At 47.5% G+C, this 21579-nt stretch overlaps 1 protein-coding gene across 2 annotated transcripts in view; it reads right to left on the minus strand.

Moving 5' to 3' along the window:
- The window catches only part of zer1 (zyg-11 related, cell cycle regulator), a 33330-nt gene that overhangs the window by 6723 nt on the left and 5028 nt on the right, over nt 1-21579 (minus strand). For both annotated transcript variants that reach the window (XM_067969957.1, XM_067969958.1), the window contains exons 2-15: nt 20942-21176; nt 19452-19611; nt 17021-17463; nt 16372-16548; nt 14912-15026; nt 14537-14683; nt 12639-12812; nt 11356-11571; nt 9047-9088; nt 7234-7353; nt 4732-4847; nt 2700-2888; nt 2454-2551; nt 652-754 (exon numbers count right to left, since the gene is read on the minus strand). In XM_067969957.1, coding sequence (XP_067826058.1) covers nt 652-754; nt 2454-2551; nt 2700-2888; nt 4732-4847; nt 7234-7353; nt 9047-9088; nt 11356-11571; nt 12639-12812; nt 14537-14683; nt 14912-15026; nt 16372-16548; nt 17021-17463; nt 19452-19611; nt 20942-21176 — 2335 coding nt within the window. The remainder of the gene's footprint in view (nt 1-651; nt 755-2453; nt 2552-2699; nt 2889-4731; nt 4848-7233; nt 7354-9046; nt 9089-11355; nt 11572-12638; nt 12813-14536; nt 14684-14911; nt 15027-16371; nt 16549-17020; nt 17464-19451; nt 19612-20941; nt 21177-21579) is intronic.

The following is a 21579-nucleotide window of genomic DNA, read 5'->3' on the forward strand; positions in this document are numbered from 1 at the left end:
CCAGGGATATCCCAGCTTTTATCTTCAGGGCTGAAAAGATACATATCATCGAGCTTTCGGCGGGAAGTGGGGGGGGGGGGGGGCACACTTTAAGTTTAAATCCTTGTCCCCATTAATCTGCAGAGATCGCAAGTTGCTGATATTAACTGGTCTTGGTGTTCTGATTTAAGATTCATCCACCAAATGAGACAACTGTGACAAGAACAGCTCCTTTCCAAACCCGCAGGTCCAGGAAATTCAAACAGTTTAAGCCAGTGAGTAAGAAATATTAAACACAACCAGGCCCAAGTTACCTGTGGTTCGTAGGACTGGATTGGTAGGGACTGAGAGGCTGTATGTCGCCCTGGAGCTGCAGCTTCCACTAGATTATAGCCTGAACGAGACTGCCAATTTTTGGGCGGTTTTGTTTGCTGCAAACTTGGTCCCACTAGGTTGAGATTCAAAACTCATTCGAGTTTGGATCCGTACAGCAACTAGGGAGAGGGTTGTCCCATGAATTTGGGCTGGATTCAAACCCAGGTGCCGGAGGTAAAAGGATCGGACTGAAACCCTGTCTGTGCCAGCCTCCCTATATAACCATTAGTCTAACGCTCTCTGAATGGGACACTTACACACAGTCGTGAGTTTGAGAAGTTTGAGTATTTCACATACCTTGCCATCAATTTGGTCTCCGGCCTAGCTGCATCACTCTCAATCACTCCTTTCAGCAGTTCAATTCCGTTCTCTTTTATCAGCAATGGACAGTACTTCTCAGCTAAGGATTTAAACCATTAACAGCAGGTTCACAAACTGCGTCAGCTCAGATGCAATGCTCGAAACAGCATTTATCTTTAAAATGCAACGTCTTACTTCTAACCGCAATTTAAAAAAAATAATTTCTACAGCTCCCGCAAACCCAGCGCTTGAAATTCAACAACCACGGGGTGAGAGTGAGTGTACAGTGGAATCTTTTTCCCTCTTCCTCACAGGGGCATATCAGGGTTGGTAATAGCACAGGCTGAATTTCCCCAGCACAGGGTACTATAGTGTTGGTGGCTGTGGTAGTGAGCTGGCGACCCAGAGGTTGAGTTCAAATCCCAGCACAGCAAGTTGTGAAATTGCCATGAAAACCCAACTGGTTCACTAAATACCTTCCAGGGAACCTGCTGACACCCTCACCTGGTTTGGTTTACGTGACACCAGTCCACACCTTGTGGCTGACTCTTAAACAACAATAACTTGCATTTATACAATGCCTTTAACGTAGTACAACGTCCCAAGGCGGTTCACAGGAGCGTAAATCAGATAAAATTTGACACCGAGCCACGTAAGGAGATATTAGGGCAGATGAGCAAAAGATCGGTCAAAGAGGTAGGTTTTAAGCAGCCTCTTAAAGGAGGAGAGAGAGGCGGAGACGTTTAGGGAGGGAATTCCAGAGCTTAGGGCCCAGGCAGCTGAAGGCATGGCCGCCAATGGTGGAGCGATTAAAATCGGGGATGCGCAAGAGGCCAGAATTGGAGGAGCGCAGAGATCTCGGAGGGTTGTAGGGCTGGAGGAGGTCACAGAGATAGGGAGTGGCGAGGCCATGGAGGGATTTGAAAATAAGGATGAAAATTGATGCCCTCTGTAGTACAGGAGTGGTTATGTTACAGGACTAGTAATCCAAAGGCCTGGCCTAATAATCTAGAAAACATGAGTTCAAATCCCACCATGAGTGAGTGTTTGAATTTGAATCTAGTAATAAAAAGCTGGAATCAGTCAAAGTGACCATGGATCTGTCCACTTTTCCACCAGGGTCAGGAGTGGGATCCGTGGCTGATTTTTTTCCACCCCTCCCCAGCCTAAAGGTGCAGAGGTCAATTATGGGACCACTACCCGGTCTATAAATAGCCAAATCAGCATAGATGGGGATGGGGGGTTGAATCTGGGATCTTCCTGGTCCGTGAGGCTCAGTACCGCACAGCAAGCCCCAGGGGAAGAACATAAGAAATAGGAGCAGGAGTAGGCCATACAGCCCCTCGAGCCTGCTCCGCCATTCAATGAGATCATGGTTGATCGACCTCAACTCCACTTTCCTGCCCAATCCCCAATCCCTTGATTCCCCTAGTGTCCAAAAACCTATCTATCTCAGCCTTGAATATATTCAACGACTGAGCATCCACAGCCCTCTGGGGTACAGAATTCCAAAGATTTAATCTCCAGCCGGACATTCATGATGTGACATGGAGGGCGAATGGGCAGGAATCTGCTGCAGGAAGGGAGGGATAAGAGAAATTGAAATGAAAAAACATTGAAGGCTAAAGACCAGTATTATTGAACAGGATTAACAGATTGGTGCACTGTCCTGTCAATCACAGGCACACTGAAGCAATGTCAGGCTTGGCCTATATGTTCCTTGCTCAGTCTGTCCTATGTTTCCAAGACCATGTGCTGAAAGTTACAGACTAATAGTGATATCATTATCCAGTACTTACGATAGACAGACGTGAGGTTAAACAGGGCCCATGTTGCCCAGTGCTGACTGACCGGAGCCACTCGCTGAGGGAGAAGGCGCAGGATTGGCTCAAATGACCTGCAGAGAGGAAGGAATTCACTGCTCAAACTGTCCTCTGTGCTCAAAACACCCGTCCACCGGCCAAAACACACCCCGCCACCGGCCAAAACACACCCCGCCACCGGCCAAAACACACCCCGCCACAGTGGACGATTCCACTCCTCACCTATAATTAATGTTTCTTCTTGAATTTTCATCCCAGCTGGAGATTGCTCGCCACATTCGGTCCATCACTTCCGCGCGTCGAGGTTCTGCGATGGCCCAGGCCTCGTCCCCATCGAATATGATGTGAGACAGAACCCCGCAGGCATTGTACGACACCTCGATCCCGTCTGCGTTGCTTTCTAAGAGACGGCTGCAAGAGAAACATTTGATAAAATGCCAGCATGGGGGAAATATGGTGGACTTATATAAGTGTGGACATTTATTACAGCAAAATGTGGTCACGAGGAGATACAATTTGTAAATAGATCCGTGGACAAATGTAGCAGAGTCTGGCCAAAGCCCAGCATTTTAAGTGCATTTTATAATGGGGTATAGTGATGCAGAAGTAGCCACCATCATACATAGTGTCACAGTTTACCGAAAGCCACTGTTAGCAGCTCCTGGACCATGAGACTAGTTAAAGGGAAAGGAAAGTCTAGGGGATACTTTTTGTTCAAAGTTTTCCCCCCTTTTATAGTAGAAATTTATTTGACGTTCTTTTCTTTTAAAAGGATTGGGGGTGATTATGACTTTGTGCGGTAGTGTAAAACGTGTGATAGCGAACCAGCAGTCTGTTTAACATCTCTTCTGATTAAGGAAAAAGAGGGAGAACATAAGAAATAGGAGCAGGAGTAGGCCATTCGGCCCCTCGAGCCTGCTCCGCCATTCAATAAGATCACGGCTGATCTTTGACCTCAACTCCACTTTCCTGCCCGATTCCCATATCCCTTGATTTCCCTAGAGGCCAAAAATCTATCGATCTCAGCCTTGAATATACTCAACGACTCGGCATCCACAGCCCTCTAGGGTAGAGAATTCCAAAGAGGCACAGAGACAGTTTAGATTTAACTACACAGAGTTTTGCTTTACAAAACGTATTCTCATAACCACACCCCAGGTATATTTAGAAGGCAGCTCACTCCAATTATAGGAGGTGTGAATCGGGTAACCTGGGCAAAGAACATAGGAACAGAAAGAGGTTTTTCAACCCCTCGAGCCTGCTCCGCCATTCTATTAGATTATGTGCCTTAACTCCATTTACCCTCCTTTGCTCCATATCCCTTTGATGCCCTTACCTAACAAAAAAAATCTATCGATCTCAGTCTTGAAAGCTCCAATTGACCCCCAGCATCCACAGACTTTTAGAGAGATTGTTCCAGATTTCTACTACCCTTTGTGTGAAAAAGTGCTTCCTGATTTCCCCCCTAAATGGCCTGGCTCTAATTTTAAGATTATGTCCCCTTGTTCTGGATTCCCCCACCAGAGGAAATAGTTTCTCTTAATTTTCTCTGAGCAGAGAAGGCTAAATGGAGATTTAATAGAGGTGTTCAAAATTATAAGGAGTTTGGAGAAAATGCTTTCACTGGCAGGAGGGTCGATAACTAGAGGACACAGATTTAAGATAATTGGCAAAAGAACCAGAGAGGTGATGAGGAGAAATTTTTTTACGCAGCGAGTTATTATGATCCGGAATGCGCTGCCTGAAAGGGTGGTGGAAGCAGATTCAATAGTAACTTTCAAAAGGGAATTGAATAAATACTTGAAAGGAAAAATTTGCAGGGCTCTGGGGAAAGAGCAAGGGAAGGGGACTAATTGGATAGCTCTTTCAAAGAGGCACGATGGGCTGAATGGCCTCCTTCTGTGCTGTAAGATTCTATGATTCTACCTAGGAGCAGATCAGCTGGGTAGTGGTGTGTGATATATGCAGAGGGGGATCTCAGAGGAGGAGGAAGAGAAAATGTTTTTACACAATTGGGTGAAAAATAATACGTTAAAGGAAACAGTTTGTTGATAATCTGACTAAAGGTATAAACAGTGATCAGACTGAGTGGGGGGGTGGGGGGGGAAAGAAGGGGGGTCTCACTAAAGTATTTTTTTGAATTGTGTACTTTTAATGCCACTGAGTCAGGTAATTTGTTCCAGCTATTCCCCAGAGGTTTTCCCAGCGTGGTTATTAGGGGGTTAATGCTGCGGTGTTTGTGACAGACACTGACCTGAAGACACTGATGAACTGTGTGGTCATTAGGTGTGGCCGCAGCTGTTTGACCTCTGCGACATTCCCCAGCAGTCCCAGCATGTTCCGGTGTAATTCTTGCTTTCCTTGGAATTCCTGGGATTAGGGGAGAATGAAGAAATGACTAGCACAGAAAAAGAAAACAGGATGCAGATTTCGGACAATCAGTGTGTTTGGGGGAACTCAAATTTGCTCCCATAGACTGCACCAACCACAGCTTTTTTTTTTATTCGTTCATGGGATGTGGGCGTCGCTGGCGAGGCCGGCATTTATTGCCCATCCCTAATTGCCCTTGAGAAGGTGGTGGTGAGCCGCCTTCTTGAACCACTATAGTCCATGTGGCGAAGGTTCTCCCACAGTGCTGTTAGGAAGGGAGTTCCAGGATTTTGACCCAGCGACGATGAAGGAACGGCGATATATTTCCAAGTCGGGATGGTGTGTGACTTGGAGGGGAACGTGCAGATGGTGGTGTTCCCACGTGCCTGCTGCTCTTGTCCTTCTAGGTGGTAGAGGTCATGGGTTTGGGAGGTGCTGTCGAAGAAGCTTTGGCGAATTGCTGCAGTGCATCTTGTGGATGGTACACACTGCAGCCACAGTGCGCCAGTGGTGGAGGGAGTGAATATTTAGGGTGGTGGATGGGGTGCCAATCAAGTGGGCTGCTTTGTCCTGGATGGTGTTGAGCTTCTTGAGTTTTGTTGGAGCTGCACTCATTCAGGCAAGTGGAGAGTATTCCATCACACTCCTGACTTGTGCGTTGTAGATGGTGGAAAGGCTTTGGGGAGTCAGGAGGTGAGTCATTCGCCGCAGAACACCCAGCCTCTGACATGCTCTTGTAGCCACAGTATTTTTGTGGCCGGTCCAGTTAAGTTTCTGGTCAATGGTGACCCCCAGGATGTTGATGGTGGGGGATTCGGTGATGGTAATGCCATTGAATGTCAAGGGGAGGTGGTTAGAGTCTCTCCTGTTGGAGATGGTCATTGCCTGGCACTTGTCTGGTGTGAATGTTACATGCCACTTAGCATCCCAAGCCTAGATGTTGTCCAGGTCTGGCTGCATGCGGGCATGGACTGCTTCATTATCTATGGGGTTGTGAATGGAAGTGAACACTGTGCAATCATCAGCGAACATCCCCATTTCTGACCTTATGATGGAGGGAAGGTCACTGATGAAGCAGCTGAAGATGGTTCGGCCTAGGACACTGCCCTGAGGAACTCCTGCAGCAATGTCCTGGGGCTGAGATGATTGGCCTTCAACAACCACTACCATCTTCCTTTGTGCTAGGTATGACTCCAGCCACTGGAGAGTTTTCCCCCTGATTCCCATTGACTTCAATTTTACTAGGGCTTCTTGTTGCCACACTCGGTCAAATGCTGCCTTGATGTCAAGGGCAGTCATTCTCACCTCACCTCTGGAATTCAGCTCTTTTGTCCATGTTTGGACCAAGGCTGTAATGAGGTCAGGAGCCGAGTGGTCCTGGCGGAACCTAAACTGATCATCGGTGAGCAGGTTATTGGTGAGTAAGTGCCGCTTGATAGCACTGTCGACGACACCTTCCATCACTTTGCTGATGATTGAAAATAGACTGATGGGGCGGTAATTGGCCGGATTGGATTTGTCCTGCTTTTTGTGGACAGGACATACCTGGGCAATTTTCCACATTGTCGGGTACATGCCAGTGTTGTAGCTGTACTGGAACAGTTTGGCTAGAGGCGTGGCTAGTTCTGGAGCACAAGTCTTCAGCACTACAGCCGGGATGTTGTCGGGGTCCATAGCCTTTGCTGTGTCCAGTGCACTCAGCCGGTTCTTGATATCACGTGGAGTGAATCGAATTGGCTGAAGACTGGCTTCAGTGATGGTGGGGCTATCGGCAGGAGGCCGAGATGGATCATCCACTCGGCACTTCTGGCTGAAGATGGTTGCAAACGCTTCAGCCTTGTCTTCAGCTGGACTCCAACAGACTGCACTTAACACAGCTGGACCCCCACGGTCTGCACCAACCACAGCTGGACACCCACAGCCTGCAGCCAACCACAGTTGGACACCCACAGCCTGAAGCCAACCACAGCTGGACACCCACTGACTGCACCATCCACAGCTGCCCCCCACAGTCTGCAGCCATCTGCAGCTGGTCTCCCACAGACTCTACCAACCACAGCTGGACTCCCACAGCTGGGCTCCAATAGACTGCAACAACCACGTCTGGACACTCACAGCCAACCACAGCTGGGCTCCCCTTGCCTGCACCAACCACAACTAGAATCTCATAGCCAATCACAGCCTGCACCAACCACAACTGGGCTCCCACAACCTGTACCAATCACATCTGGGCTCCCAGAGCCAACCACAGCTGGGCTCCCACAGCATACAGGTAAATGAAAATTGTACAGAACACAACCAGCCATGTCTGACAATTGAATGATGTTTTTCCTAAATGCATATTGTACATGTAAAAACAGGGTACACGCTCCAAGGAGAAACTTACATTCAAACACTCGAGAAACAGCTTCATTCCATTGCAGTTTAGGAACATCTCGCAGTTATCGGGAGTCTCATCTGTAATGTTCCACAGCGCACTCCAAGAAAACTCCATTACCTGGTCGCACTGCCCAGAGAAAGAAAGAGGGAGATGGGGGATATGTTAGAAATGTTTCTCACTCAAGTTCTAGCTTACAGATGCACTGAACAATGCGTTAGATGCGTATAGGACAGAAATAAAATCAAAATACTGCTGGAAATTTGAAATAAATACAGAAAATGCTGGTAACACTCAGCAGGATCTGTGGAGAGAGAAACAGAGTTTTAGGTCAATGACCTTTCCTCAGGAGAACTGATGAAAGGTCATCAACCTGAAACGTTAACTCTGTTTCTCTCTCCACAGATGCGGCCTGACCTGCTGAGTGATTCCAGCATTTTCTGTTTTTAGGACAGAAAGAAACAGGTCACTTGTGATTTGAGTAGTGGACTCGGGAGGTGAAAGCAAAATAAAGTCATAGAAAAACATACTGGAAACAATAATTTTGCCCCCAGTTTTCTCATGAATTTGTGACCGAATTCAATGCCCAAGTGGCCTGTGAGCTTGGACAGTAAGTGTCAACTGTGGGGAGGGGGATAATAGCTGAGCCCCATACTGTCTTCAGGCAACGACCAGAAGTGTGCACTTTCCAGCGGGAATCAGGAGCATGGACAATGGACAATATTTCCCCCCCCCGGACGTAGAGAAAATGTTTCCACTTGTGGAGGAGTCCAAAACTAGAGGTCATAAATATTAGATAGTCGCAAATAGGAGAAACTTCTTTACCCAGAAAGTGGTGAGAATGTGGAACTCGCTCCCACAAGGTGTAGTTGAGGCAAATAACATAGATGCATTTATGGGGAAGCTAGATAAACACATGAGGGAGAAAGGAATAGAAGGATATGTTGATGCAGTGAGATGAAGTAGGGAGGGAGGAGGCTTATGTGGAGCATAAACACCGGCATAGAACAGTTGGGCCAAATGGCCCGTTTCGGTGCTGTAGTTTCGACGTAACTAGCTCTGGGATACCGAGGTCAATTGTAGCATCTGAACTACTGGTCCCGGCTTAGGTCAGCTACCACCGTGCAATCTGGGAAACCAACTTGTGGCCTCCTGGTCTGCACAGCCAACACTGTCCTGGACAGTCCCTTTACCCACGAGGGCACCACTGGGTAACTGGCCCACGCTCACTTTTTGGCCTCACGGCCACTTGGGCAAGGTACTGGAACACTGGCAGTGCCCAAGAAACCCCAGGTTACTGCCAGAACCTTCCGGAGGAGGTGAGAACTTTTCGGGGAGAAAGAACACAATTTTCAGCCGTGGCTCACTGAGTAGCACTCTCGCCTCTGAGTCTGAAGGTCGTGGGTTCAAGTCCCACTCCAGAGACTTGAGCCCATAATCCAGGCTGACACTCCCAGTGCCAGTACTGAGGGAGTGCTGCACTTTCGGAGGTGCCATCTTTCGGATGAGAAATTAAATTGAGGCCCCGTCTACCCTCTCAGGTGGACGTAAAAGATCCCACGGCCTTATTCGAAGAAGAGCAGAGGAGTTCTCCCCGGTGCCCTGGCCAATATTTACCCCTCAACCAACATCCCTAGACCAGATTATCTGGTCATTATATGTTTGTGGGACCTTGCTGTGCGTAAATTGGCCACAGTGTTTCCTACATTACAACAGTGACTATACTTCAAAAGTATTTCATTGATTGTAAAGCACTTTGGGACGACTTGAGGGCATGAAAGGCACTATATAAATGCAAGTTCTTTCTTTTCTTAAAACTTACCACTTTGTCGGCCAGTTTCTTCTGAATCAACTTTAACATTGTCTGGAACAAGATACAGATTAAAACAGGTCAGAGGCATGTTCCAGGAGGTCTGATATAAAACACATCTGCACACGTGCTTCTCACTCTATTTTCTACTGCGAAGCAGATATTTTTGCGGATGTTCTATAAAACCCCCCCCCACATTGTTCAACAGGTCTGACCAGCGGGAGCGCCCTATACCGTTCCTGCTGAAACAGCTCGTGTTTGAAGAACAGCTTGCAAATAACCAGCTTCAAAGGAGGCTGATACTTACTGAGTTAGTTATGAGGATAGACTTAATAAATTTTTGGCTATTCAGCATTACAATTGAACAAAAAGAAACGCGAGAAAAGACCAGCCGGCCCATCCACGCTCGCCCTCTCCAATAGGTCCTGTAACCTCAAGCACCACCACCCCCTCCCAACAATATTAAGTAAGCCTCGAAAAGAGGCAACTAAGAGGTGACCTGGTAGAAGGAGTAAAACGTACGTAAAAGGCACAACCTCAAGCTAGACTTCCCTCCATCATAAGATCAGAAGTGTGGATGTTCGCTGATGATTGCAGTGTTCAGTTCAATTCACAACCCCACAGATAATGAAGCAGTCCGTGCCCGCATGCAGCAAGACCTGGACAACATCCAAGCTTGGGCTGATAAGTGGCAAGTAACATTCACGCCAGACAAGTGCCAGGCAACGACCATCTCCAACAAGAGAGAATCTAACCAGCTCCCCTTGACATTCAACGGCATTACCATCACCGAATCCCCCACCCTCAACATCCTGGGCTTCACCATTGACCAGAAACTAAACTGGACCAGCCACATAAATACTGTGGCTACAAGAGCAGGTCAGAGGCTGGGTATTCTGCGGCGAATGACTCACCTCCTGACTCCCCAAAGCCTTTCCACCATCTACAAGGCACAAGTCAGGAGTGTGATGGAATACTCTCCACTTGCCTGGATGAGTACAGCTCCAACAACACTCAAAAAGCTCGACACCATCCAGGACAAAGCAGCCCACTTGATTGGCATCCCGTCCACCACCGTAAACGTTCACTCCCTCCACCATCGGCGCACCATGGCTGCAGTGTATACCATCTACAAGGTGTACTGCAGCAACTCGCCAAGGCTTCTCTGACAGCACCTCCCAAACCCGCGACCTCTACCACCTAGAAGGACAAGGACAGCATGCGCATGGGAACACCACCACCTGCATGTTCCCCTCCAAGTCACACACCATCCTGACTTGGAAATATATCGGCCGTTCCTTCATCATCGCTGGGTCAAAATCCTGGAACTCCCTATCTAACAGCACTGTGGGAGAACCTTCACCACACGGACTGCAGCGGTTCAAGAAGGTGGCTCACCACCACCTTCTCAAGGGCAATCAGGGATGGGCAATAAATGCTGGCCTTGCCAGCGACACCCACATCCCATGAATGAATAAAAAAAAAGACTGTGACAGAAGGAGAAGGGGCACAGGTTCAAAGCAGTAAAAGGCAAATTTAGGACTAATGTCAGGAGGTTTATCACATGAAAGTGTGGCCAACATATAGAATGGACTCTGGGTAAGGGAGTGGACACAAAAGAAAATCACGGAATCATTTCAAAAACAGTTGGATGGTGTGACGGGAAGAGCGTAGAGTTTTTTGGGATGGATGAGCTAGGATTGGCCAAATTAATTTTCTTGTCCAGATCAATGCTATGAGCTTGATCTCACTCCAGAGACTTGAGCACAAAATCCAGGCTGACATTCCAGTGCCAGTACCGAGGGAGTGCTGCACTGTCGGAGGTGCCGTCTTTCGGATGAGATGTTAAAACGAGGCCCCGCATGTCCTCTTGTGTGGGTTTAAAAGATCCACTGACAGTATTTCGAAGAAGAGCAGGGGAGTGCTCCCCGGAGCCCTGGCTAATATTTAAATCTCAACCAACACCACTAAAAACTGGATTATCTGGTCATTATCCCATTGCTATTTGTGGGACCTTGCTGTGCTCAAATTGTCTGTCACGTTTCCTACATTACAACAATGACGACACGTCAAAAGTACTCAATTGGTTGTAAAGCACTTTGGGATGTCCTGAGGTCGTGAAAGGCGCTATATAAATGCAACGTCTTTCTTTCTTCTTGTGATTATGTTTCATACTTGGGTTTCTGTACAGTGAATGAACGGAGAGGTCACTCTGGAATGTGCTATTTGTATCCATTTTTCTTCACCACACTTCACAAGAGGAGTTACGAGCATGTTGCAACGACAGTGATGCAATGGCACCGAATCGTTACCACACTTACCGTGACGAAGCCCATTTTTCCCACCGCTTCCTTGTGGTCATTGTCAACTTGGCAGACCAGTGCGTTGCAAAGATGCACCGCTATGCGCTGGATGGACTCGTCCTGCCGTGTCTGGTTGAGGATACTGAGGAGCAGCTCGTTGACCCGCCGGTACTGGAACTCCAGTTCCTCTGGAATACTGAAGTTACAGAGTGTCAAGCAGCAGTTCCGTTGCACCTGCGTCTCCAGGAAGGAACCGAGAGTGAGAAGTCAGGAGAAGGGGTCTCACGTAGAATTTACAGCACAGAAACAGGCCATTCTATTAAGATGGGTATAGAGGGATATGGGCCAAGTGCAGGCAACTGGGACTAGCGTAGTGGTATAAACTGGGCGACATGGACATGTTGGGCCGAAGGGCCTGTTTCCATGTTGTAAACTTCTATGATTCTATTCGGCCCAACTGGTCTATGCCGGTGTTTATGCTGCACACAAGCCTCCTCCCTCCCTACTTCATCTCACCCTATCAACATATCCTTCTATTCTCTCTCCCTCATGTACATATATAGCTTCCCCTTAAATGCATCTATGCTATTCGCCTCAACCACTCCATGTGGGAGCGAATTCCACATTCTCACCACTCTCTGGGTAAAGAAGTTTCTCCTGAATTCCTTATTGGATTTATTAGTGACTATCTTAGATTTATGACCTCTAGTTTTAGTCTCCCCCACAAGTGGAAACATCTTCTCTACACCTACCCTATCAAACCCCTTCATAATTTTAAAGACTTGTATTGGGTCACCTCTCAGCCCAGGGTGAGAAAAAGCCGAGTGTTAGAGGAGGGGAGGCAGTGAGGGATGAGGAAAAACCCAGTGTTTGAGGAGAGGAGGGAGTGAGGGATGAGGAACCGTCCAGTGTTAGAAGGAGGGCACCACCAGGGGTGTGAAGCAAGAGATCACTCAGGTAGGGTGAGGCAGGGCTGAGCAGGGAATTGAAACAAGGATGGCGATTTTGAAATGAAGTCAGTGCGTTATGATGGCGCTCAGAGAGGACGTGATGGTGGGAGTGTGGATGAGGACACAGGGTGGGAAGGGGGTCGAAGCAGGGGTGCCCGCTAGGAGAATGTCATAGCGGCCATCAATCTGCTGCATTATTCTTCTTGTATAAACCTTCAATGACTGAAAAACTAAATATGTAAATGTATTGATCCTGAACAGAGCAGCGATATCTGGCCTTTAAAAAAGTAACCACTCAAGTAGCCCACAGTTTAAAGCAGACACTTATGGGTTGAACTGGTATATTCGTACCGTCACCTCCTGGTAGGACTCCATACCATTCAGTACCACCTGAATGACCTGCCGGCGGAGTTTGATGCTTTGCTCATGCCTGTAGTCCGAGCCCGTCAGGTAGAAAAGTGCTGCGCTGCCTGTTACCTGAACACTTTTGTCAAATTTGTGACATTTCAGTGCAGAGATCACCAGCTGCAAAAAAAGAAAAAGGAAAGATTTTTAAAACAAAACAGTCTCCTTCTCTCTATTTTATCAATATCGCTATGGTCAGCACTTCTCTAAAATTTCCTCTCTGCAAATACCCTGTCCTACACTGTCATCTTCCTCCTACACCCGTCACCTTCCCCCCCTGCACCCTCTCTGTATCGAGACCCACACTCATCACAATTGTGGTCTCCCGCAGTTTGCTTGATCAACTCGGGGGTCGGAGAGGGACTTCCTAAAGTTTTTTCCTAAATTGGCCTAAGATGTATTCTCTGATCCTGTGGCTCTCCCAAGCGATTGCTGGACTGTGCACAGTGCGGGTCATGGTGTGTGCTAGCCTCACCATGCAGGGACAGGGCAGGCCCGATGGACCAGCTGGTCTTTTCCTGTCCTTTTTCTTATGTTTGTATCTCCTTCTCTAACTCATTCTTTCCTTGGATTTCAAAGCTCTTGGCACTCCTTACCTTCCTCAGTCTTCCCTCCCTCCTATACCCAACAGGATGTTAAAAGCAAAGCTTGGTGTCACTTAATCACTACTTCCCGATTCACTTTGCTTTTCCTTCCGTTCTTTTCAAGCTTGGTGATGTCCTACACCGTGGGACTTCGCCTGAGTTACTCAGTAAATTGTTTTTTTTAATTTTAAGAGATCACTAAAAAATGTAAATTTTGTTTAGAAGATCACAAAGCTCGGTTTGGATGAAGGTTTTAATCTCAACCCTCCAGAATACTAACTGCACCATCTTCCCTTTACAGCGTCTGGCTGTTTCCTAAATGAGTCCACTTTATCTTTTTCTGGTAAGTTTTGTTTTGGGGGGGTGGAGAAAGTTTTAAGTTGTAATTTATTTTTTTTCCCTTTATCTCACCAACCTTCTCCTGGCGACCAGCTAGTGTTCTTATTGAAAACGCTCCAGAGTTGGCTCACTTAAAGAAGTAACTAATAAAGAATTGATAAATCGTTACGTTTGGAAGCCAAAGTTCTCATTATTTGTACAAACAGCTAGACTTCTGTGGAGACCTTACAGCTACAAAGCACAACTTGGGCTGCGTATAGTGACAATACTATTCCCGGCCAGAATGGAGATGATTGGGTAAGTCCCTCGTCAATCACACCTGGAGCCCGCACTGCTGTAAGTGACTGGGATTGATTTTACGCACATAATTTGTATATAACTATCCTCCACTCACTGCATTTTGCTGGAGAAATAATCCTGCTATTATCGGGAGATGTTGCTGTAGTTTCGGTCATGAGTTCCGTTTGCTGTAGTTCGCAGAGACTCTTTTTAAATAGACTCTGTAGACTGTTGTAGTGTGCTGTTTAAACAGACTCTGCTGAGTAAATAGACTTTGTTTGCTGTAAAATACACTGTTCGCTGTGAGTCCTGCCGTAAGTTCCCCCCCCCCCAATCTCCCAACTTATTGGCCGACACAGTGCAACTTATTGGCTGACACAGTGGTGTCAACACAGTCTGCATAACTTGGGTAGGCCAATGTCATTCTACCCAGAATGCACTACATGAAGGGAAGACAACAGTGCCCCTGGTGGTGTAAAAGGAAATGTCACAAAGTGCATCCAGTACACGGTTCAGTAACTTTCCCGGAGGAGCCAGTGATCCCTTTACATTCACTCTATTAAAGCAGGTTTCAGTTCTATTCTAAAACCGTCATGCCCCAGTTCATTGGACTCTTCCTTGTTCTTGACCTTTGAACCTTACCTGTAAAGCACGCAATGGCTGGTCACACTGTTCGATCCGTGCGATATCGAAGAGGTGGTTTATTGCACGTGATGCAATCTCCGGTCGATATTCAGTGTAAGCTTCTATAGCGTTCAGGATTTGATCCTCATTTGCTTCACCGGTTATCTAGCAACAGTAGCACAATTGGTACCTCAGTCTGCAGGTCAACTAAATAGAAAACCCAAACCGTGCACACATGCTCTAAAACTCTTACTATTGTCCTCTTCCAGCTCTAAGCAATTATAGATCACACATACACGCGCACACACATACATGCAGGCAAGCACACAAACACACATGCGCACACACACGTCTTATCAAGGCAAATTCTGAGGAACGGCCAGTCTCACTCACCTTGTAGGCAGGAATATGAGTTAGATTACACAGTGTGGTGTCAAACAGTCCCAGGAACTGAAAGGATCTCTTCAGTGTACGGAATGGTTCAATGCTGCTCTTCTGTGGCTCGTTACTGAACACAAAAAGCAAGTGAGGCAAATTAGTGCGTTAACTGGTCCAGGGCCTTCACACATCTCTTAGAAGCATCTCAAGGCACTTCACATACAACAAAATACTTTGTGACCCCCCCCCCCATTGGCGGCCGTGCCTTCAGCCGTCTAGGCCCTAAGTTCTGGAATTCCCTCCCTAAATCTCTCCTTCTTTAAGACGCTCCTTAAAACCAACCTCACCTGTCCTAATGTCTCCTTCTTTGGCTCGGTGTCAGTTTTTGTCCGATTACACTCCTGTGAAACGCCTTGGGACGTTTTACTACGTTAAAGGCGCTACATAAATGCAAGTTGTTGTTGTTTTAAAGTCCCACATAGAAATGGAAGACCAATTAAACGGTTTTGTTGGTTCAAAGATGAATACTGGCTGGGAAACCGGGAGAATTCCCTGCTCTTCTTCCAATAGTACCATGGGATCTTCAACAACCATCTGAACCGCTGCAACAAGAAACGGGGCCTCATTTAACCTCTTATCCAAAGGATGGCACCTCTGACAGTGCAGCACTCCCTCAGTACTGGGCGAGAGTGTCAGCCTGGATAATGCACTCAGCTCCTGGAGTGACCTTGAACCCACGACCTTCTGACTCAGAGGCGCGAGTGTGAGCAACTGAGCCACGGCTGACAGAGGAAGGGTTGATGTTTTTTAAACTTATTTGTGATTTTTCAAAATACAAATAGTAAAGCAGAATAAACGGAACATAGCAAGAACATCTAAAGAAGTGCAAAGGTTGGAACATACTGCAGGAACAAATCAGCTGATTATATAAAGATATGTGTCATAAAGATATATGAGTCAGAATGTTATGGGTTCAAATCCCAGTCCAGAGACTTGAGCACAAAATCCAGTCTGACGCTCCCAGTACAGTACCAAGGGGGAGCACTGCACTGTCAGAGGTGCCGTCTTTCGGATGAGACATTAAACCGAGGCCCCGTCTGCCCTCTTAAGCGCCCTCAAAAGATCCCAGAGCAGCTATTTCGAAGAAGGGCAGGGAGTTCTCCGCGGTGTCCTGGCCAATATTCCTCCCTAAACCAACACCACTAAAAGCAGATCAGCCAGTCATTCATCTCATTGCTGTTTGTGGGATCCTGCTGTGCGCAAATTGGCTGCCATGCTGGCCTACATAGCAAAAGTGACTGCACTTCAAAACAATTCATTGGCTGTGAAGCACTTTGAAACATTCTGAAGACATTATAAGGCAATATATAAATACAAGCTACGTGGTTTTTGTCAAAGATTTGAAAGTGGGCGTAGAAATATAATCAGTAAAGGTACTTTGACGTGTAGATATTTGGCTAGGTCTCGGGCCTTACCTCGCAGGGCCCAGGGCTTCATCGTGACTTGAGATCGCAGAGTTATCCAGCATCAGGTGACCTGAGATGTCCAACGAGACGAGGTTTTTAAGGTTCTGCGCGAAGGCAGTGAGGACCTTCCGGGTCAGCTTGAATTTGTAAAAACTGGAAGTTCTGTCACGGGAAATGTCCAAATGTCTGTGGAAGAAAGATATTTCTTTTTATATATAGCGCAAGAGTGCAGCAGGATTTTTGTGCTGTGTGTATTCAGATACATCAAAAACAACAGTAGATTCTTCCAATTCTGGCCTGTTGCGCACCCTCCATTTCCATCGCTCCACCATTGGCGGCCGTGCCTTCAGCTGCCTAGGCCCCAGGCTCTGGAATTCCCTCCCTAAACCCTCCCGCCCCTCTACCTCTCTCTCCTCCTTTGAGATGCTCCTTAAAACCTACCTCCCTCTGTCCTAATATCTCCTTATGTGGCTCGGTGTCAAATTTTGTTTGATAATCGCTCCTGTGAAGCGCCTTGGGACGTTTTACTACGTTAAAGGCGCTATATAAATGCAAGTTGTTGTTGTTGAGATGGGAGGGGGGGTGGGGGGGCGGAAGGAAATAAGATTCTGAACCTCAAGCTACCTCATGACCCTGGCTCGGAAGCAGTTCCCCCTACCTGAGGTTAGTGAGCTGCAGGAGGACCCAGATGTGCTCCTCGGAGAGGTCCATGTTGTACAGCACGAGTGACCCAAGCCGCTTCTGCCACTGCAGCAGGAACTGGATGTCGTTCAGCTGGATCCCGGAGAGGTCGAGCGAGGTGAGGGAGGTCAGCGGCCGCAGGAGCTGGTCCACGTTGACTCCGTCGGTCAGGTGACCCAGGTTGAGGAAGCACAGCCGGTGGAAGCCGGTGAAGGTGAAATCCCTGACGAGGACCTGGCGGGTGGGGTTCAGCAGGCTGTCGTTGTCCCCCTCGCAGCCGCCAGGATTCTCCTCCTCGTAAAAAATGTTCTTGCAGCCAAACAGGCTGAGGGAAACCAAGGTGCTGCGGAAGTTGCTCAGAGTCTGTAGGCTCTTGGCCGAGAGCTTCTCGCAGTTCACCAGGCGCAGCTCAATCAGATCCTGAAGGACGGAAGCAGAGTTAGTCGTTGCCATGGAAACGCCGGCTCGTGTGGAGCATGAACACTGGCATGGACCTGTTGGGCCGAATGGCCTGTTTTGGTGCTGTACATTCTTTGTAATTCTTTGAAACAGAGTCGACGAGTAGCAAGTTACCAAGCAACAAGACACGCTGTGATCTCTGACCGTACAACTTACAAACACTCACCTGACGAAGGAGGAAAGCCTCCGAAAGCTTGTGATTTTCAAATAAAACTGTTGGACTATAACCTGGTGTTGTAAGATTCCTTACATTTGTCCACCCCAGTCCATCACCGGCATCTCCACATCATAAACACCAAACGGTTAGCGTAGTGCTTATGTTACTGGACTAGTAATCCAGAGGCCTGGACAAATAATCCAGAAAACGTGAGTTCAAATCCCACCGTGGGCAGTTTGTAAATTTGAATACAGTGTTATATAAAATCTGGGTATAAAAAGCTGGGATCAGTAAAAGTGACCACGAAGCTGTCGGATTGTCATAAAAAACCCAACTGGTTCACCAATGTCCTTTTAGAGAAGGAAACCTGCCGTCCTTACCTGGTCTGAGCCTATACTTGACTCCAGTCCCACGCCAACGTGGTTGACTCTTAACTGCCCTCTGAAGTGACCTAGCAAGCCACTCAATTCAGGGCAACTAAGGATGGGCAATAAATGCCGGCCGTGCCAGTGACGCTGGCATCCCGACAATTACTCATTAAAAAAAACCTTTGAGCTGGTTGCAAAGCTTGGTTAAAACCATTTACCAGTGAATTTATGGAGCTGCCTCATATTAAACATTGTATGCTTGCCCAGTGGGATTTTACCTGCACCAGGAGTGATAGCCTCTGAAATTTTTGTGAAGTTTCCCCCCCTGCATTTTTTTTCATATTTGTTCTCACTACGGACAGGATATTGAAGCTCTGGAGAAAGTGCAGAAAAGATTTCAAGGATGTTACCAGAATTGAGAGGATGCAACTATCAGGAGAGATTGAGCAGGCTGGGGCTATTTTCTCTGGAAAAGAGAAGACGGAGAAGAGACCTGATCGAGGTCTTTAAAATTATGAAGGGGTTCGATGGGGTGGATGTGAAAAAACTGTTTCCACCTGTGGGTGAGTCCACAACAAGGGGGCATAAATATGATAGGCACTGATAGATCAAATAAAGAATTTAGGAGGAATTTCTACATGGAATCGCTACCACATGAGTAGTTGAGGCGAATAGCATGGATGTATTTAAGGGGAGGCTTGATGTGTACATGAGGGAGAAAGGAATAGAAGGATACAGGAAGAGTGGGTTGTTAGTCCAGTACCATAACCACCACACTACCGTTCCAGTCCAAATCCCAGCCTCTACTCATCTTCCTACTCAAGATTCCTGAAGATAGCACATCTTTCCCCGTGTGATACTGAGCCATACAGGACAGGAATGTTGCAGGTTCGATCCCTGGTCTGTGCTGATCTCAACCAAGGAGGCATTGGGAATATCCCAGTTGGCCTTAGTGCCTCTGGTTTAGGGAGGGGAAAACTGACCTGGACTCCCATTCCTCAGCACTACATAGCAACGTGGGTGCGTGGACGGGATTGGGCTCAGCTGTGAAGTTCTCCTCCCCTGGCTCCTGGCGACACTGTCGAGCTATCACACATGAATAATCGCCACATCAGCAGGGTATCAGAGGGTGAGCGGGGCCCATGAAACTGTACCCTCAGCGAGGAGTCAGTACCTTCATGAGGGGAAGGGCGATCGATGAAAATAAATAGGTCCCCAGTTTATCCTGTTCTGAAGACAGGAGCCCTCCGTCTAATGATTCCCTTAGCTCACAGTCATCTGACGGAGGACAGGTGTGTTCAAGAGACAGGTATCAACAGGACGAATTAACTTGTGCCCTTTGTGTTGGGAGGTGAGAGGCTGGGGAGCGGGGATGACAAAAAGAAATAATGGGAAGGTGCTTAAAAATATAATGTCACTCGTACCTGCTTAGCAAACGCAACCAAGTCCTGATCCTGCACGATATCCTCCTGGATCCCCCTCAGGTGTATGTGAGTCAGTCGGGTGCTCCGATGGTCTGAGAACAAACTGAAGAAGCTCTCGTGTGGCTGGAAGCTGTTGTCTGTGTTCACCAGGTCCATGTACCTAGAACGAGTACAGGCGGAGAGATGAGCCTTTTTAAACCGACACAGATTGAGAGCCCAGATTGAATAAACCACGAGGGAAGTGAGCTGACAAGAAGAACATTCAGGGATTACATAGAATTTACAGCTCAGAAACAGGCCATTCGGCTCAACTGGTCCATGCCGGTGTTTATGCTCCACACGAGCCTCCTCTCACCTTACTTCATCTTACCCTATCAGCATATCCTTCTATTCCTTTCTCCCTCATGCGTTTATCTGGCTTCCCCTTAAATGTATCAATGCTATTCGCCTCAACTACTCCTTGTGGTAGCGAGTTCCACATTTTAAACAATCTCTGGGTAAAGAAGTTTCTCCTGAATTCCCAATCGGATTTATTAGTGACTATCTTATATTTATGGGCCCCTAGTTCTGGTCTCCCCCACAAGTGGAAACATCTTCTCTACGTCTACCCTATCAAACTCCTTCATAATTTTAAAGACCTCTATCAGGATGAGAAAGGCCATTCTTTATATCGAAGCTCGTTCCTCTGTCGCATTAACTCTCCCATCACTGAGACTGATAGTTGTGATCGCCACCCACTGTCGGAGGTGCCGTCTTTCAGATGAAACATTAAACCGAGGCCCCGTCTGCCCTCTCAGGTGGACGTAAAAGGTCCCACGGCCACTATTCAAAGAAAAGCAGGGGAGTTCTCTCCGGTGTCCTAGCCAATATTTATCCTTCAACCAACATCACCATGATCTAATTGAATGGCAGAACAGGCTCGAGGGGCTGAATGTCCTCGTCCTCTTCCTAATGTTCCTGGATGGGTTGAATAGCCCTCCCAGTCTGTAATTATCTTGGGAACCCTCGGCCACTTGCTCTGTTGAACCACTTCCAGTTTCTAAAAGCATAGGAACAGGAGGAGGCCATTCAGCCCCTCGAGCCTGTTCCGCCATTCAATTAGATCATGGCTGTATCTTAACTCCAACTACCCGTCTGGGTTCCGTAATTCTTAATAGCCTTGCCTAACAAAAATCTATCGACCTCAGTTTTGAAATTTTCAATTGACCCCCAGCATCAACAGCTTTTTGGGGGTGAGAAAGAAGAACTTGCATTTATATAACGCCTTTCACAACCTCAGGATGTCCTAAAGCGCTTTACAGCCAATGAAGTACTTTTGAAGTGTTGTCACTATTGTAATGTAGGAAAAGCGGCAGCCAATTTGCACACAGCAAGATCCCACAAACAACAAGTGTTCCAGATTTTCACTACTCCTTGCTGAAGAAGTGCTTCCTGACTTCACCCCCTAGTCACTCCCCCCCCCCCCCCTCGATTTTGTGCTTTGGACTTACATGTTGACGAGACGGTCGCAGATCTCACTGGGGAGGAAGACGTCGGGGTGGAGTCTCAGCGTCTCATTGTCTTGCATGTAGCACAGGGTTCCCTCCAGGTTCCGCAGGCAGTACTTGGTGCACAGAGTCATCAGCGACTCGGGGCTGTACGACGCCATGTCTGGGAGCCCCGCCTCATTCACAGCCGGCCGAGCGGTGAGACGGTGCCGGGAGCTACACGGACATCGGGAGAGAGCTGGGGAGATGAAGGGAAACCAGCCGCTGTTACCACATAGGAACACAGGAAGAACATAGGAGGAGGAGTAGGCCATTCAGCCCCTTGAGCTTGTTCTGCCATTCAATTAGATAATGATCCGGGTCTAAGAAGGGGAAACTCAGCCAGCATTTCTGCCCCGAACACTATCTTAACTCCATTTACCAGCCCTGTTTCTGTAAAACTTAATACCCTTAACTAACAAAAATCAATCAATCTCAGTTTTGAAATTTTCAATTGACTCCCAGCATCGACAGCTTTTTGGGGGAGAGAGTTCCAGATTTCCACTCCCCCTTTGTATGATGAAGTGCTTCCTGACATCACCCCTGAACGGCCGAGCTCTAATTTTAAGGTTATGCCCACTTGTTGTGGACTCCCCCCACCA

Source organism: Heptranchias perlo, chromosome 31 (genome assembly GCF_035084215.1).
Source record: "Heptranchias perlo isolate sHepPer1 chromosome 31, sHepPer1.hap1, whole genome shotgun sequence".
NCBI classification, from domain to species: Eukaryota; Metazoa; Chordata; class Chondrichthyes; order Hexanchiformes; family Hexanchidae; genus Heptranchias; species Heptranchias perlo.